At 44.6% G+C, this 19,952-nt stretch overlaps 1 protein-coding gene across 1 annotated transcript in view; it reads right to left on the bottom strand.

Annotated features, from left to right (window-relative positions):
* grid2ipb (glutamate receptor, ionotropic, delta 2 (Grid2) interacting protein, b) overlaps positions 1-19,952 on the bottom strand; it is a 151,742-nt gene that overhangs the window by 76,120 nt on the left and 55,670 nt on the right. Inside the window, exon 4 of the mRNA XM_068055983.1 lies at positions 123-380. Coding sequence (XP_067912084.1) covers positions 123-380 — 258 coding nt within the window. The remainder of the gene's footprint in view (positions 1-122; positions 381-19,952) is intronic.

Genomic DNA, 19,952 nt, shown 5'->3' with positions numbered 1-19,952 from the left:
AACTAATGCATTATATCAAGGAGGTTTTTAATGACAGTCACACTGTTGCATCAGTGCAGAGCTCTGTGCACCTATAATATATGATTACTTCTGAGTTTGAGATGGGAAACCTGTTTCCTTACCTGCGGGAGGCTGCTGCTCTCACACTGCCTCCTAAGACAGAGCCCGTCTTTCTGATGCTCTGACCCTGTTCCTCCGGCTTCCGAGGGGTTGAACTGGCACGGGTGGAAACAAGCAGGCGTTCCTGGTGGTCTTCGCTCCTGCTCCTGCGCAGGCGGCTGGTGTTGTCGGCCTTGCTCTTGCTGCTGCGGACCTTGCTGATGAGGCTCTGTGACACCACCTCGTCGAACCGCTGCCGGTGCTTCTTCGGGATAAAAATCCTGGCAAACATGATGGGAGGGGAGAAAAAGGAAATCATCAAGCCACAAGCCTCCAGCACAAGCCACAGCTGACTAACTGACTACGAGCAGGTGTCAGCAAACAGTTGGGGAGGATGGAGCTAATCACCACCTCCGGTTAACACTGCTTCATCTGCAGACATTTACCTTACCCACGTGAGTATCTATTTTCTGAAACCGTGGGCAGTGCCAGGCTTGCTGCTTAAGTTGACAATCCTGTTAATTTGCCGTTTTATCTATCCACTTACACAGATTTCCATTCTAACACACAAGTCACCTGCACTGCAGGCATTTTAATATTAGTTTAGCATTCAGATGAGCATCTTGATGGATTCACACTATATTTAGATTGTGTTTAGCTGCTCCAGCTTGCTATTTTCTAGATTTTCTAGAGGGAACTGATGATCGAAATTCCAATGCCAAGGAAATGAATGGTCTCTGTGCCACCTGCTCGAGGGTCAAACATTTTTCACTGTGAACATCATGCAGAGTTACTGATAAGATCCTTTAACTTTCATGAAGCCCAGCTTTCAAGCCAATCTTTTTAACCTGTTCCAATCATTCTCTGAAAGGTGGTGATTGAAAAGGAATGAGAGAGGCTTCTAAGAGAAACTGCCTGCAGGGGCAATGTGTTCAACCTACGCATGCTGTTCAGTGATGCACACAATGTAGTGACAGCTCTAACAATCCAACAGACTGAAAGCTCCCAATTTGAAAGCAAGAAAGATCTGGAAATATCAATTCCTTGATGTGGCCTCAGGGATGGGCCCCACCTACAATTAGATAGGATTACATTGCTATATGGCACAGAAACAGACCATTCAGCCCAACCAGTTCATTCCACCATTTATGTTTCACTCGAGCCTCCTCCCATCTTTCCTCATTTAAATCTATCATCATCCCTCCAGTTCATTCTCCTTCATATGCTTGTCTAGCTTCTCCTCAAATCCATCCATACTATTCGCTTCAACCACTCCCTGTAGTAGTGAGTTCCACATTCTCACCACTCTCTGGGTACAGAAGTTTCTTCTGAATTGCCTATTGGATTTCTTGGTGACTACCTTATAGGTGACCTCTAGTAATGCTCTTCCCCACAAGAGGAAACATTCCCTCTGTATCCACTCTATCAAAACCTTTCATAATTTTAAATATCTCTATTAGGTCACCCTCAGCCATCTTTTTTCCCAAGAGAAAAGAGATCGAGTCTGTTCATCCTTTCCTGATATGTATACCTTCGCCTTTTTAGTATTATCCTTGTAAATCTTCTTCTGCACCCTCTCCAGTGCCTCTGCATCCTTTTTATATACTAGCGATGAGAAATGCACGCAGCATTCTAAGTGTGGTCTAACCAAGGTTTGATACAGGTTTGCTGTAGCTTCACTACTTTTCAATTCTATCCCTCTAGAAATAAACCCAGTGCTTGGTTTGCCTTTTTAAGGCCTTGCTAACCTGTGGCGCAACTTTTAGTGATTGGTGTATTTGTACTCTGAGATCCCTTTTCTACCCCACCTAGACTCGCACCTTCCAAGTAATTAGAGACCTCCCTATTCTTCCTATCAATATGTACTACCTCACATTTATCTGTGTTGAATTTCATTTGCCAATTATTTGCCCATTTTGCAAGTTTAAATACGTCCTCCTGGACAATAAGGAAGCACTGTGGAATTGGACAGGTAGGCTTGGCCGCACTTGCTGCTGAACTGATTTTGTGAGAAAAGAAATTCTGTTACTTTCAGAGGTCCTGTTTCAAGCCCAATTACTCCCCGGCAAATTATTTAAATCTGTCAAGGTCCTGTGACAAATGCCCCATGCATTCACTGAACACCTGGATAAAATGGGTACCCAGGAGCCTCCATGCTGCTTATTACAGAACAGCAGTAATTAAAGTGAGGGTGCCTGATTTGTGACAGTTGCATGCCACTGTTTCTGACTTGGTATTACTAAGCTTTGTTCACTTTAACTAACAGTTATTTCGATTCTTCTATTTGGATGCTGTTCTTCTGTTATTTAGCTCTCCTTTGCTGGCTGGCAGCCATAAAGGCGGGGCTAAAGTGTGGCGAGTCGAAGAGACTTAGCAGTTGGCAGGAAAAAAGACAAAAGCGCAAGGGGAGAGCCAACTGTGTAACAGCCCCGACAAACACATTTTTCTGCAGCACCTGTGGAAGAGCCTGTCACTCTAGAATTGGCCTTTATAGCCACTCCAGGCGCTGCTCCACACACCACTGACCACCTCCAGGCGCTTACCCATTGTTTCTCGAGATAAGGAGGCCAAAGAATGAGATAAAAAAAAGAATGATTTCGATTCTTCTATTTGGATGCTGTTTTTCTGTTATTTAGCTCTCCTTTGCTGGCCACTTGCAATAGCAGCATTTCTGCTGCCACTAGATGTCAACTGCAGCTGCAGGCACTGCACTTAGTGAGAGCTTTCCGCTGGGCCCTTCCCATGGCTGTCTTGGGTCCTGCTAATAGCTGCCTTGGGTCTGGTGGGGGAAAAGCAGTTCCAGCAGAGTGAGGCAAGGTAGGGGTTCTTGCACCTCAAGTACCTGCAGGGGATCCAGGAACTATGTCATCTCATGCAGGAACAACTACTTCAGCTTAGCTGCAGCAATTGCCTTCACTGATCTACACATCAGCAGGGAAGCTGTCACTGAATTATGCTCTCTTCTGGAGCCTGACCAAACTAGATCCACCAGGGGACAGTCCTACAAGTTGCTGTGAAAGTCACCATAGCACTGAATTTCTATGCCATTGGATCCTTTTGTGTCACCATTAGTGACTTTTGCCAGATTATTCAGATGTCGGCCCATCAATGCAACAAGCAGGTCACTGAGGTCTAGTTTTCCAGAGTTAACGAGCAAAATCTTACCATCTTAGTCCCTGGAGGAATGGCAGAACCATATTCGAGTTTGGAACCCAATCCCTCAAAGAGTGGGCTTTGTGGTTGCTCTTTCCCAGAGTAAACCAATTAACACTCTGCCTCTGAGCTCCAGACCAATTAGGGAGGCTGGGTGGGTTGGCACGTTTAATGTAGCAATGAAGGCTCTCTACTTAAAAGGACCCATGGTGTGAACCAATCAACATGAGGCAAGAAAGAGGACGGAAATGGATGGAAGACATGGAATGATAGATGCTGCATCCCTGGAGGTATTGCTGAAAGCAGTCAGGGCACGGACAGAGGTCCTCTTTCCGGAGAACGGCAGGAGGAGGCCAGCCAGCCACCCTCATCAAACAGGCTTGGTGGTGGTGCAGATGACCTAGATCCAGTGCCTTAAAAGGTTCAATGATGTTCTGAGATCCAGCAAGGTGAATGTCCTGCAACCGTCAGCTGGTAGCCATCACTCTCTCACCTCTTCAGCAATCTTCTACATAGTAATCCACTGCCTGACACCTTGCTAGCACACACATTCCTTTCTCCTCCAGCCTCCTCCTCAAATCTCCATCTCCACAGACAGCAGTAACACGTACTGGCAACATGGTACCCTCTCGCTCCCATGCCTCACAGACACCCCCTTCAAATGTCTTCCTGCCATCCTCAGCAATCACACATATCCCTCTGCCTTCTCTCATTGCAGAAGAGAGCCCACAACTGCCAGGAGAAGCAGAGCTGCATCCATGGCCATTCTGACTGCAGTAGAGGAGGAAGCCCTGGAGACAGGCAGGGTGGCAGCAGTATAGGTCATTGCCAATGGAGAGGTGGGGGTGACCCAGAGGCCTGGTGACATCAATAGATATCGCACTGCCACTTATGGTGAATCAATGTCACCAACAGATTAATTATCATGATCTGCACTATGCTAAGTTGGAACCCTGTTTCACCTATGTGCAGTCCTAACTCATGCCTTTCACCTCCTACAGATGCTGGATCTGCCACGGAAGATGAGGGAGGAGGCAGTGGAATCCTCAGAGGAGAAGCATCACTCTGACGAAACACAGTCACATTACTTATCTGCACACTCCACCAGTTCAGATACACAAACCTCGGTGGGTCCAGATTCTCAGCTAGATAGGACATGTGGGCAGGAGCAGGTGCTAGAGAAAGGGACAGCTGTAGTGTGTCCCCATTGGAGGGCAGATGGCAATGTTCAGCTGGACACAGAATGCTGAGCCTTGGAGTCATTCACTGAACAGGTACTTGTGAAGCAGCAAAGGGAAATGTGTGAACATCTGCCAGAATTTCCAGAGTCAGTGCGCACCCTTACGCAGAAGATGGAAGAGTCCGTCTCTACTATGAGTGTCGTGATGTCTTATGCATTTGAGTTCATGTCTACCTCCACTGATAGACTGGCCAACCTATGGAGAGCCATATACGACAGGCCACCAAGTGGATGATGGCCCACAATAATGGCCACACTATAGCTGCCCCTTTGCAAAGCATTGATCAAAGAATTTCTTGATGGTTGAACTCATTCAACTGCAGCCAAGTGTTCTCCTGCTCTTGGTTAGCAGGGAAGTGCAGGTGGGCCCTGAGAGGGAAGAGGGAGAAAGGGATAATGGCAATGGGAGCTCTTCTCAAGGCAACTCAACTTCACAGCCTTTGCCCTCAGCCCCTCTGACAGAATGGCGTATTTTAGAGAATTAGAACATTACAGCACAGTACAGGCCCTTCAGCCCTCGATGTTGCGCCGACCTGTGAAACCATCTGACCTACACTATTCCATTTTCATCCATATGTCTATCCAATGACCACTTAAATGCCCTTAAAGTTGGCGAGTCTACTACTGTTGCAGGCAGGGCGTTCCACGCCCCTACTACTCTCTGAGTAAAGAAACTACCTCTGACATCTGTCCTATATCTATCACCCCTCAACTTAAAGCTATGTCCCCTCGTGTTTGCCATCACCATCCGAGGAAAAAGACTCTCACTATCCACCCTATCTAACCCTCTGATTATCTTATATGTCTCTATTAAGTCACCTCTCCTCCTCTTTCTCTCCAACGAAAACAACCTCAAGTCCCTCAGCCTTTCCTCGTAAGACCTTCCCTCCATACCAGGCAACATCCTAGTAAATCTCCTCTGCACCCTTTCCAAAGCTTCCACATCCTTCCTATAATGCGGTGACCAGAACTGCATGCAATACTCCAGGTGCGGTCTCACCAGAGTTTTGTACAGCTGCAGCATGACCTCGTGGCTCCGAAACTCGATCCCCCTACTAATAAAAGCTAACACACCATATGCCTTCTTAACAGCCCTATTAACCTGGGTAGCAACCTTCAGGGATTTATGTACCTGGACACCAAGATCTCTCTGTTCATCTACACTACCAAGAATCTTCCCATTAGCCCAGTACTCTGCATTCCTGTTACTCCTTCCAAAGTGAATCACCTCGCACTTTTCCGCATTAAACTCCATTTGCCATCTCTCAGCCCAGCTCTGCAGCCTATCTATGTCTCTCTGTACCCTACAACATCCTTCAGCACTATCCACAACTCCACTGACCTTAGTGTCATCCGCAAATTTACTAACCCACCCTACTACACCCTCTTCCAGGTCATTTATAAAAATGACAAACAGCAGTGGCCCCAAAACAGATCCTTGCGGTACACCACTAGTAACTAAACTCCAGGATGAACATTTGCCATCAACCACCACCCTCTGTCTTCTTTCAGCTAGCCAATTTCTGATCCAAAGCTCTAAATCACCTTCAACCCCATACTTCCGTATTTTCTGCAATAGCCTACCGTGGGGAACCTTATCAAACGCCTTACTGAAATCCATATACACCACATCCACTGCTTTACCCTCAACCACCTGTTTGGTCACCTTCTTGAAAAACTCAATAAGGTTTGTGAGGCACGACCTACCCGTCACAAAACCGTGCTGACTATCGCTAATGAACTTATTTTTTTCAAGATGATTATAAATCCTGTCTCTTATAACCTTTTCCAACATTTTACCCACAACCGAAGTAAGGCTCACAGGTCTATAATTACCAGGGCTGTCTCTACTCCCCTTCTTGAACAAGGGGACAACATTTGCTATCCTCCAGTCTTCCGGCACTATTCCTGTCGACAATGACGACATAAAGATCAAGGACAAAGGCTCTGCAATCTCCTCCATAGCTTCCCAGAGAATCCTAGGATAAATCCCATCTGGCCCAGGGGACTTATCTATTTTCACACTTTCCAAAATTGATAACACCTCCTCCTTGTGAACCTCAATCCCATCTAGCCTAGTAGCCTGAATCTCAGTATTCTCCCCGACGACATTTTCTTTCTCTACAGTAAATAATGATGCATCCTAACCCCAAGACCATGTCTGCCCCTGCACAGATGCATTGGTGGGGCCTTCAAGGGCTCCAAAACCTAGAAGATGCATGCCATGGGCATCTCGTGTCAGAGCAGGGGAATGAGCAACCTGCTTTCAGCTTTACAGGGGTAGTACCATGGAGGAGTAAGAGAAAACAGATAGGGGAAACAGTCTTAGTTGCAAAAAGTGAGTCACTTGGGTGTATATAACTGTTACTGTCACATGGATGATGTTTATTTTAATGAAGACATGAATTTGTATGACCTACTAATTGTCATGCCATTAGTTTTTCTCCATACCACATTGACCTTGGGGAGGTAAATGCGATGAATGGCCTGAGTCGCATTGATGAGGATGTAAGGCTCTGAATGGAATGAGTGGACACATGTCTGCAGCAAGGACGTTTGTTGCTGGGCAGGGTGGGGAGTGGTGGGGTGGGATTTGTTTCCACAGGAGTTGGCATGGGACCAGTGCAATGCTGCAAGTATAGTTCTAAGCTGAAACGTGCCTGGATAAGGGCGTCGCGACCTGCTTGGGCAAGTAGCTCTATGGCTGCAGATACCAGTAGCAATTCAGGATGTTCCTCTTCCTCCAAGAACGCCAGACACTCTCCATTTTCCTCTGGAGCCAGCTCCAGTCCTCTCTTCAGTGCAAAGTTGTGTAGGGCGCAGCAAACCACTACTATCTGGGAGACACTTGGCAAACTGTATTGAAGGGTATCCCCAATAGGTCAAGGCACCGGACCCTTATTTTAAGCAAGCCAATGGCTTGCTCTATTGTGGCCCTGGTGGGGGTTTTTTTTATTCATTCATGGGTCGTGAATGTCGCCGGTAAGGCTGGCATTTGTTGCTCATCCCTAATTTCCCTTGAGAAGGTGGTGGTGAGCCATCTTCTTGAACTGCTGCAGTACATGGGGTGTAGGTACACCCACAGTGCTGGTAGGAAGAGAGTTCCAGGATTTTGACCCAGCAACACTGAAGGAACAGTGATATAGTTCCAAGTCAGGATGGTGTGTTGCTTGGAGGGGAACTTGCAGTGATGGTGTTCCCATGAATCTGCTGCTCTTGTCCTTCTAGATGGTAGAAGTCACGGGTTTGGAAGGTGTTGTCAAAGGAGCCTTGACAAGTTGCTGCAATGCATCGTAGATGGTATACACTGCTGCCACTGTGCTCCAGTGGTGGAGGAAGTGAATGCTTAAGGTGGTGAATGGGGTGCCAATCAATCGGGCTGCTTTGTCCTGAATGGTGTCAAGCTTTTTGAGTGTCATCCAGGCAAGTGGGCAGTATTCCATCACACTCCTGACTTGTGCCTTGTAGATGGTGGACAGACTTTGGGGAGTCAGGAGGTGAGTTACTTGCTGCAGAATTCCCAGCTTTTGTAACCTTCTCTTGTAGTCACAGTATTTATATGGCTGGTCCAGTTAAGTTTCTGGTCAATGGCAACCCTCAGGCTGTTGGTAGTGGGAGATTCAACAATGGTAATGCTGTTGAAGAAGATTAGATTCGCTCTTGTTGGAAACGATCATTGCCTGGCACTTGTGTGGCACAAATGTTACTTGCCACTTAACAACCCAAACCTGTATGTTGTGCCAGTCATTTTGTATGCGGGCACAGACTGCTTCAGTATCTGAGGAGTCGCAAATGGTTCTGAACATAGGGTCATAGAGAGATACAGCACTGAAACAGGCCCTTCGGCCCACTAAGTCTGTGCCGACTATCAACCACCCATTTATACTAATCCTACATTAATCCCATATTCCCTACCATATCCCCACCATTCTCCTACCACTTACCTACACTAGGGGCAATTTACAATGGCCAATTTACCTACCAATCTGCATGTCTTTGACTGTGGGAGGAAACCGGAGCACCCGGCGGAAACCCACGCGGTCACAGGGAGAAACTTGCAAACTCCGCACAGGTAGTATCCAGAATCGAACCTGGGTCACTGGAGCTGTGAGGCTGCAGTGCTAACCACTGCGCCACTGTGCAATCATTAGCAAACATCCCCACTTCTAACCTTATGATGGAGGGAAGGTCATTGATGAAGCAGCTGAAGATGGGTGCACCTAGGACACTACCCTGAGGAACTCCTGCAGCGATGTCCTGGGGCTTAGATGTTTGGTCTTCAACAAGCACAACCATCTTCTTTTGTGCTGGGTATGATTCCAACCAGTGGAGAGTTTTCCCACTGACTTCAATTTTGCTAGGGCTCCTTGTTGCCACACTTAGTCAAATGCTGTCTTGATGCCAAGGGCAATCACTCTCACCTCACCTCTGGAATTCAGCTCTTCTGTCCATGTTTGGACCAAGGCAGTAATGAGGTCTGGAGCTGAGTGTCCCTGGCGGAACCCAAACTGAGCATCGGTGAGCAGGTTATTGCTGAATAAATGCTGCTTGACATCATTGTCAATGACACCTTCCATCACTTTGCTGATGACTGACAGTAGACTGATGGGCCAGTAATTGCCAGATTGAATTTGTCCTGCTTTTTGTGGACAGGACATACCTGGGCAATTTTCCACATTGTCGGGTAGATGTCAATGTTGTGGCTGTAATGAAACAACTTGGTTGGGACGCAGCTAGTTCGAGCAACCTAGAAAATGTTCTGGAGTACAAGTTTTCAGTTCTACAATAAGATGACTCCAGTTGTATCTCTCCTGTGCCTCTGTGTTGGGGTTCCTCAATGGGGTCATCAGCCAGGTCTCGAGTTGGTACCCCTTGTCCCTTAGGAGCCAACCACTAAGGATGTCTGGCAAAAAGAGCTGTGGCACCTGATTCTGCTGAATGATGAACCTGTCATGAAGCTTCCTGGACTCTTGGCACGCACTAGCATGATCCCCTTGCTGTGACCACGTACCAGCTGCACTTTGAAGGAATGGAATCCCTTCCGTTTTGACAAAAATACACGACTGTTCCGATGGCACCTTGATTGTCACATGGGTGCAGTCTGCAATGCCCAGGACCTATGGAAATCCCACGAGGCAAACAAGGCCAACTGTCTTCTAGGTTTGACTGACTGCATCCGTCTCAAAGTTAATGTCATTGGAAATCCTCGCAAACAAGGCATCCATAACCTGGTTGATGCAGTTGTGGGCTGCAGATTGCGAGATCCTACATATGTCAACAGCTGTGCCCTGGAATGAACCGGATGCAAAGAACTTGAGAGCTGTGGTCACCTTGATAGCCACAGGCAATGCGTGTCCACCAGCACCTATTGGCCTTAGTTCTTCTTCCAAGAGGCTGCAGAGGTTCGCACCCACATGCCACGACAGCCAGAGCCTTTGGAGGCAGAGAAAATAGATGCTTTCAGGCTGACAAAGTGCCATAGAAGCATGCGTTTTTAAGAACATAGGAACATTAGAGCATTCATCCCCTTGAGCCTGTTCCGCCATTCAATGGGATCACGGACGATCTACAACCTAACTCAAATATACCCATCTTTGCCCATATCCCTCAAAACCTTTGGTTAACAAAAGTCTATGAATCTTATATTTAAAATTAACAATTAACCTCGTATCAACTACTGCATATAGAAGTGTTTCCTAACTTCACTTCTGAAAGATCTGGCTCTAATTTTTAGGCTTTGCCCCCTAGTCCCAGACTCCCCAACCAGCAGAAATATTTTCTCTCTATCTACTATATTAGTTCACCTTAATATCTTAAAAACTTTTATCAAATTACCCCTTAACTTCCTAAATTCTAGGCAATATAAACCTAGCTTGTGTAATCTCTTACAGCACAGAGGGGGCTATTCATTCTATCATCTCTGCCTTGTTCTTCACAAGTGGAATCCAACACTAACCCTACTTTCTCCTCATAGCCCTGTATGTTCCCTTGCTTCATTTATGTAATTTTCCATTAAAAGACACAGTGGTCTCTGCCTCAAGTACTCTCTCTGGCAAAGTATTCATTTTCCAACAACCTTCTATGTAAAAAAAAAATTCCTTAACCTCTGACCTCACGCTCAATGGCAATTTTCAACTGATGACCCCTCATCATTTACTAACAGATGAAATGGTCTTTTCTGATTCAGTCTATCAAAGTCCTTTATAATTTAAAGAATCTCTTTTACATCTCCTCATAGACCTGTGGAAATAGTTGCAGTAAATTAAGTTTTCATAATTCTGGTGCATAGATGTATCTATCTCATCAGCCATTTCTTCAAAAATCAATTAATTAACTTGTCTTTAATAGATCCATGCCAGCTGTCTTTGATTAACCCATGTGTTTTCTAATGTTTAATAATTGTATTTTGATTTATATATTCAAAGAGTTTGCCCACAACTCAAGTTGGACTACCTGGTCTATAGTCACCTGTTTTTCCTTCTTGAACAAAGTTGTTACATTGGAAACTTGCCAGGCTAACACAATTTGCATACTTAATTTGTATTGCAAAATTGTTTTCAGGACCTCTGGTATCTCCTTTTTGACTTCTTTCAATAGCTATGTGTGCATGCTGACAGGGCGCAGTGACTTAGCCACACTAAATTCTGCTAATTTGTTCAGAACCAGTTTTATTCCACAAGTGAGTCTCTGCTATCTCCTATCTGACTTCTTTCAATAGCCTAGGGTGCAGTCATTAGGGACTTATCAATTGTCACTGCTGCTAATGTTTTCAGAACCAATTCCTTTCCTACAGTTATCTGTAGTAGTTGTTCGATATGTTCCTCTGGTACACCTACATTCACATCATTCGTAAAAATCAATGTAAGATATTTATTTAATTCCACCTTTTGGATGAGACATTGAGCTGAGGCCTGCCCTCTTAGGTGGACATAAAAGATCCCATGACACTATTTCAATTAAGAGCAGGGGAGTTCTCCCTGATGTCTAATATTTATCCCTCAAACAACATCACTAAAAAAAAAGATAATCTGCTGTTTGTGGGACCTTGATGTGCACAAATTGACTGTTGTTTTTCCTACATTAAAGCAGTGACTATGTTTCATTGGCTGTAAAGTGCTTTGAAATGTCTGATGGCTGTGAAGAGTGCTATATAAATGCAAGTGTTTCTTTCTTTCACTTTCCATCCATCCCTCAAAGTGCATCACCTATTTTATTGTTGAAGTGGAACTGAAGGAAGCTCCAATCTTGGGCTGCGCTGCCTGTCCTTGGGAGAGTGCCAGTGGCTCCCTGGAGCATGAGCCTGCTGTCCTCTCTCAGGATGAAAGCAACTGTGCCACTCCACCTTTCAGCCAGCCAGCGCAGACTGCTGCCACCCATGGCAAGGTGTTTATGCTAATTGACAGGCTGGTAAAAATGTTCAAATCTGGGAGGAAACGCATAGTTACTGGGATGAGATTCTCATTAATTTGAGATAAGCTGTGGTTTGTGGAATTTTTTTCAGGTGCCTGATATGATCACCAGATTGAAAAGCACCAGGGTAGTGAACAGGATTACTATACAGTCCATTCTGTTTTTGCCAGCTATGCCCATCCCAACTGCATAGTGCTGTGTGCCTACTTCACTCGATGTATTCCTCATTCCCAGGGCACTCGGGTGTTGGGAGCTATTGAAAGCTAGGCCACTGGCATTACAGAAGCCCCGAAATGGAAAAAAAGTCAATAGGAATGCTTCCAGTCACTTCCGACACACAGGCATGTCCTGACTTTTCAGCTGCTTTCCAGGTGCTTCTGAATTAATTTTGTTGATTCAGTGTTAGTGGAATGCTGTGTTATGTTATTGGAGGAGTTTTGCTAATTTTTTGGATTTTCAAGGGAGTAATTCTGAATCCTGACAAGTATTCAAGATTCTTAAGGGAACAGACAAATTGAACTTCAGCAATATGCTCAGCATTACCATAGACTCTAGTACTAGGAGACACAAGCTCAACCTTAGAAAGGCAGTTAAGATGTAAATACACAGCGAGTTAACTACACGTTGAATATACCCAGAAGGCAGCTAGTGTGGAAAATCTAAGGGACAATTGGATAGATATTTCAGAGTTTGCTTGATTGAGAGGAATTTGTTTTTGGGGTCAGTCAGAATGACTTTAGTCTTTTTCAGTCCTGCACTTTCCAATGTTTCTGTGGGCTTTTTGCCAACGACGTTAATGCAGATTAATATCAGGCAATGCACATTGGAACAAGAAACAAGGATACACAATAAAAGGATCTGTTATGACTGAGACAGGAGGAGTGCGCTGTCTTTTCTAGTTCCACTTCTCCACAGGTCACATATATTTAAATGTTCACCCGGTTACCGATACAGCCAATCATATACTTTTTTTTTATCCCCAAAGAAAATACACCAACCTGGTTTCTTTAATAAAAAACAAAATTATCAGTTTATTATAAAACAAGCCTTAACCAGTAATGAAGCAAAGTATTAACACAGATTGAAATAAGAAAGTTCCCTTTTTAAAATCCCCAATTACACTCACACACTGGAAAAAATACAGAAATTCTCCCTACAGAGATCTGTTACAAAAAAGACAAAAAAAGACTACTTTGGCCAAATACTTGCTAATTCTTGATGAAAAAAGAGAATATATGGAAGGAGGTCAGTTGTCCTTTTTTTGGTCTGGCATCCGGGAATACGGAGATGGGTCACTGGGATCGTTTCAGAAGCAGTCCGTTTTGGAGATGTCAAAAATTATTCTAGCTGGCTTTCCAGGAGAAATGTGGCATCAGGGTTTTCCGCCAGCACACACTTGAATCGCAGGATTTTTTCCAGGTTCTCCGGAGCTGTGCAGCACCAGGGATTTTAGCTCTCCCACACTGGATCTTTGTAGGATTTCTTCAAAGAGGTAGAGAAGGAAGTCAGCTGGGTAGTTTCTTTTTCCTTGGCAGGAAAACACCAACTGTCTTCAAACAGTTCACACCCCAACTGCACTGAAAACAATATCCAAACCCCAAACAGAGAGTCGGCCTCCTGATCTCCATAGATGTGACTTCTCTGTAACCATTTTCCCCCAGGTCACCAAGGGTTCTGTTGTTTACTGAGCCCAAAGCACATGATTTCCAGCACAGGTGGTTTTCAAACAACACCTTAAGTGTCTTTTCAGTGAACTTGATTAAAAAAACACATCCATGGAATCTTTTCAGTTTTAACACAAGTGTTCAAAAAAAATACTAGAAAAAGGAAGCACTTTTGTAACAACTCTATCATTGGAGGAATGAAATGCCATTTTTAAATGTGTTTCATTACAAAAAGTGAAAAATTCAGATGAAAACCATTAAAACACATTTACACACTCATTCTCATTCACTCTTTACCTGTAGCTTATACAGTTCTGCTTCACACCATCTTTGCATTCAGATAACTCAAAGTAAAGTTAGATTCTAGACAAAGCATCCACAATTACATTATTTTTCCCTGCCACCTATAATAAGATTGTAAGAGTAAACTCCATCAGATTAGCCTGGCATTCCTGTTTTTGAATTTTTCCACAAAGGCTAAGGGGTTATGATCAGTATATACCAGTGTCTCTCTGTAGTTGTCGCGGACATAGACTTCAAAATGCTTAAGAGCCAGTAATAAGTCCAGTGTTTCTTTTTCCACGGTTGAATATCTTTTTGGTGTCAATTTAGCTTTTTGGAAAAGTATCCCACTGGCCTTTCTATGCCTGATTCATCGTCTTGTAACAGGACTGCACTGACCCCCAGGTCACTAACATCAATTGCCATCTTGAACGGCTTAGTAAAATTTGGAGCAGCCAACACTAGTTCATTAATCAAAAAATGGCTTTCAGCCTCTCAAAAGATGCTTGGCACTTCCCTGACTGCAATGCCTTGGTTTTCTTTGTTTGTATTGAATCCGTCAGTGGAGCAGCTATAGTGCTAAAATTTGGTAGGAACTTGGAGTAGAAACCACACCGCCAAAAACCTCATGATTTCTCACTTAGTCTTAGGGCTAGGGAACTCCATCAATGCTTGTATTTTTGCTGCTCTTAGCAACACTTCTCCTTGCCCTACTATACGGCCGAGGTAGGTTACTCTTACTTTTGCAAATTCACTTTCGGCAAGCTTTATCACTAAATCAGTCGATTGTAATTTTCTAAAGAGAGCTTCAAGTTGTTCCAAGTGGTCCTTCCAAGTGCCACTGTATACCAGCACATTGTCAAGGTAAACCACACAGTTAGGAACACTGGCTACCACTCGGTTCATTAGTCTCTGAAAAGTGCTGGGGCATTTTTTAGCCTGAATGGTATCACTCAGCATTGGAACAGACGGGGTCTGGTGTGACTGATATTTCTTCAGCTCAGGGTGTTAAAGGAACCGGTCAGTATCCCTTTAACAAATCTATTTTTGTAAGAAACGTGGCACTGCCCACTCTGTCAATACAGTCTTCCAAGCAAGGAATTGGGTAGAAGTCTGCCTTTGCTACTGCATTAACTTTTCTGTAGTCTATGCAGAATCTAGTTGAACCATCAGGTTTAGTCAATAACACCACTGGGGAACTCCAGCTGCTTTGACTGGATTCAGTTACGTGGTTCTCCAACATGTATTGGATTTCTGCTTTCACCTGGGCCTGTTTGTCTGGACTTAAGCGATAAAGATGTTGTTTTATAGGAAAGGATTCCCCTACATCCACATCATGTGTGGCTAAGGTTGTACAACCTGGCTTGTCCCTACAGACTTCTTTAAATGCTGTGAGTAGCCTTGTTAGATCTTATCATTGTTCTTCATCTAAATATGAAAGCTTTGGGCTGGATTTTAAAGCCCATCCGCTGTCGGTAACAGTGGCGGGGGATAATGAAGATAGGTACGGCAGAGGCCCACCACAGGCCCTGACGGCGGCTGGCCCCGTACTGATTTCAGTGGCGGCGGCGAGGCCTCGTTGCGGCCGTCCTGCCAATCGGCGACAGGACCGGCATTAAAATATGTAAATGCCTACTTACCATTCATCCCGCAGCGATTCTGCCATCACGTTGCCATCTTTATTCTTGCTGCCGACAGTGCCACGGCTTCGAATCCCCTTTCGGAGAAACGTGGTGAGACACCTGTGGTGGTGGGGGGGGGGTGGTGGTGGTGTTCACTATGCAGGGTGGGGGAGCCAAGTTACAATGCCTTGGATTGGTCGGAGATGGTGATGGGAAAGGTGAAAAGGAAAATGGTGCCGAACTTTGTGAGGGGAAAAGATCAAAGTTTCAATATAGGAATTCCAGCAGGGGAAAAAGGCCAGGAATGTTGTGATATGCCATTGGAGGGGGTGGGAGAACGCATGGAAAGGTCATCTCAATCATTTTTACTAAACTTTGTTACCTGGCCCTTTAAATTTTAAATGTGCATTGAGGGCTGTAAGCTCTTTAAAAATGGCACTTGCACATTCACGCCGGACGCCATTATTGGCTCGCCTGCCCCCTCCAGGGCATCGCGGGGGACGGGTGCCGCGGCCATGCAAATGAGCCGCCACGTTTGAAATCGCGGTGGCTCTGTAATGTGGTCCCCATGCACGCGGGCCACATTTTTTTATGTCCATCGCCTACTTTGGTGGCGGAGTCTTAAAATGCAGCCCATAGTGTCCAATCTCCCTGAAAATTCAGTATGAGCTAACCGGATAGTAGGAGGTTCAATTTGAGAATTGGTTAGGCCTCCTTCTGCCTCATCCTCACGATCCCTTTCATCCTTCACTGTCCCTAATACCTGAAATACCTGTGCTTCTTATCCTCCTCCCGGCGATGATATTGTTTCAACATATTGATATGACACAGCCGATTCTTTTTCCGGTGATCTAGTGTATCAATCAAATCATTTACTTTATCAATTCTTTTGACCACTTTGTATGGACCACTGAACCGTGCTTTCAGCAGTTCACCCTGTAAAGGCAGTAATACTAACACCTCATCCCCTGGTTGAAATGTTCAGGTTTTGGCATGCTTGTCTGACCATTTCTTCATGGTTTTTTGGGAAGATTTCAGGTGTTCCTGAGCCACCTTGCAGGCTCTCGTGAGCTGCTCCCAGAACATGGATACATAATCTAACACGGAAGATTCATCCCTCTGTTCTAAAAACCTTTCTTTAATTAGTTTTAAAGGACCTCTTACCTCGTGTCCATAAACTAATTCAAAAGAACTAAAACTGGTAGACTCATTAGGTGAATCCTTAGTGGCAAACAAAAGAAATTCTAGCCCTTTATCCCAATCATGGGGCTATTCATTACAGTATGCCCTGATCATCATTTTGAGGGTCCGATGGTACCTTTCTAAAGCTCCTTGTGCCTGTGGGTGGTAGGCAGAAGACTTTAACTGTGTTATACCCAATTATTCATAACTTAATGGAAAATTTTGGACATAAAGTCAGAACCTTGATCTGACTGAATCTCAACTGGTAATCCATATCTAGTGAAGAACTGGGTTAACACGAACATCAACCACCCATTTATACTAATCCTACACTAATCCCATATTCCTACCAAACATCCCCACCTGTCCCTATATTTCCCTACCACCTACCTATACTAGTGACAATTTATAATGGCCTATTTACCTATCAACCTGCAAGTCTTTTGGCTTGTGGGAGGAAACCGGAGCACCCGGAGAAAACCCACGCAGCCACAGGGAGAACTTGCAAACTCCACACAGGCAGTACGCGGAATCGAACCCGGGTCCCTGGAGCTGTGAGGCTGCGGTGCTAACCACTGCGCCACCCTTGCTAACCACTGCGCCACTGTTCGGCACAGACTCGGTGGGCCGAAGGACCTGTTTCAGTGCTGTATCTCTAATCTAATCTAATCTCTACCAGTACCTTAGCAGAAATTGTTCTCAAGGGAATGGCCTCTGGAAACCGAGTAGCCATATCCATGATGGTGAGTATATATTGGTGTCCTGCTTTCGTTTTCGGTAAAGGTCCTACACAGTCTACCAACACCTTACTAAATGGCTCCCCAAAAACTGGTATGGGAATTAGAGGTGCCAGTTTTATGGCAGGTTGCGGTTTTCCCACAATCTGACACGTATGGCATGTTTTACAAAACTGCACCAAGTCCTTGGAAAGACCTGGCCAGTACAAATGTTGACCTGTATGTGATTGGGGCTTCTGGATCCCCACATGTCCCGCTATAGGAATTTCATGGGCTCTCTTTAATATTTCCTGGCGATACTTTGGCGGTACCACAACCTGCAGTCTGCAGATCTGTGAGGAGGTTTCCACTTCATCAGAATTCCATTTTCAATATAGTAGCCTTCCAGAATTTCCTTTGCTTCAGCTTCAGTTAGAGCCGATTGTGCCACTTTATTTAACTCTGGATTGGCTTGCTGAGCCTTGATCAGATATATCCATCAAATTATCCAAATCTCTAAAGAAAGTTTCAGATCTTTGGTTATCTGTCTGTGGTGCAAACTTTACTTCAGACAATGGAACTTGTTTAGCCATTGCTCGGGTCACGACACATGAAGGAAAATTTCCTGGAACCTTTTCCTGCAACTGTTCTGTCTTTTTAACCTTACTTAGTTTTTCCATGACGGCTGGAGAAGCTACTACCTTCGCTCTGCCAAATCATTCCCCAAAAGTAAGTCAACTTCGTCTGCCGGCAAACTATGGACAACTCCTAGTTACCATTCTAGACATTAGGTCACACTCCACATGCACGCGATACAAAGGTACGGGTATATACTCCCTGCCAATACCATTAACTAAAACCTTGGCATTCAGTGCACTCTCTGGTGGAAAAGTTATGCTTTTCCCCAGCAAAAGAGTTTGGATGGCTCCTGTATCCCTAAGTATAACTATAGGTTTACCTGCCTCACTTGAGGGATAAGGAATTACTGTTCCTTTTGACAAGAATTCCCTATAACTCTCAGGTATCTTGTTTACATCACCCACACTCACAGCGGTTTTTGTACTTGGCCTTACAGCTGCAGTCAGAGCTACAGCCTGATCTGTCATAATCCCGGTCAGGACCCCTTTCTCTGCTTTAGTCTTGTGCACCCCAATAAGTCCCCACAACTTCCAGCACTCTGCATGAAGGTGTCCCACCTTGTGACAATGGTAACACTTAGGCTTTTGGACCTCACTTCCACCCTCAGCACCTTCCTTTAGTCCTGAGGAGGAGATCCCGGGATGTTCCCAACTGTCCTTTCTTGTCCCCGGCTACTTGCCTTCATTTCACCCTCCCACCTTATATCCTTCTCGGCTTTGTGGGGGGTGACAGACAAAGGGTTTGGGCTTGTAAACAAGCTCATAATCATCAGCAATCTCAGCTGCCTGTCTGGCTGTTAAAACCTTCTGGTTCTCTAATGGGTTCTTACTAACAGATGGAGTGCATTTTAAAATTCTTCCAGGAGAATTATTTTCCTAAGGTTCTCATACGTGGCCTCTACCTTCAGTGCCCACATCCAATGATCAAAATTAATTTGCTTTACCCTCTCAAATTCTATAAAAGCCTGCCCAGGCTGTTTCCGGAGGTTCCAAAATCTCTGCCTGTATGCTTCAGGGACTAACCCATAAGCAGTGAGTATAGCCTTTTTTGCCATCTCATTAACTACAGAAGCCTCCTCAGAAAACATGACATAAACTTCATGAACTCTGCCCATCAACCTGCTTTACATAAACAGTATCCAGCTTCCCTTCAGCCACTTCATCTGTCTGACTATCTTTTCAAAAGAAATTAAAAATGCCTCTACGTCCCTTTCCTCAAACCTTGGGAGGGCTTGCACAAATTTAAACAACTCTCCACTGGGTCCTGGGTTGGAGTCAGATCTTTCCTCACCAGTATTTTCCCTGGCATCAAGACCACCCCTTTGTCTTAGTTCCATCTGTTTTAATTCGAGTTCCCTTCCTTCTTTTTCACTTTCTCTTTGAAATTCTAGTTCAAGTTTTTTCATTGTCAATTCTCTTTCCTGTTCAAGCTCAAGTTTTTCCAATTGCAACTGAATCCTAGCTAATTCAACTGCACTACCATCTGGTTCACATTTTTCTTCTTCCAATTTCAAATGGTGTTCTATTACCTCAATTATATCTGCTTTCTTAGCTACTGGCTTTAACTCTAACGCCAACCTTTCTGCCAATTCCTTTCGTCTAACCTTAGTTAAGTTTCTCAAATCACTCAGGGATACATTCTCCTTCCCCAGAAAAGGTTGTAACATTTGACAAAGACATTCCGGTAGTGTACTTTACTCTAATGGACAAGAAACCTGTTTTTTTACTTAAATAAAAGCAAAATACTGTGGATGCTGGAAATCTGAACTAAAAACAGAAATGCTGGAAATACTCAGCAGGTCTGGCAGCATCTCTGGAGAGAGAAGCAGAGTAAACATTTCAGGTCAGTGACCTTTTCCTCTTTTCAATTAGTATTACCCCACTTACAATTACACATCGTCAGCTTTGGGTATCCCAGACAATGAGCCCCAATTATATGTTACAAC

This window comes from Heterodontus francisci, chromosome 24 (genome assembly GCF_036365525.1).
Source record: "Heterodontus francisci isolate sHetFra1 chromosome 24, sHetFra1.hap1, whole genome shotgun sequence".
In the NCBI taxonomy this organism is placed as follows: Eukaryota; Metazoa; Chordata; class Chondrichthyes; order Heterodontiformes; family Heterodontidae; genus Heterodontus; species Heterodontus francisci.
This window is presented reverse-complemented; position numbering and strand designations above follow the sequence as displayed.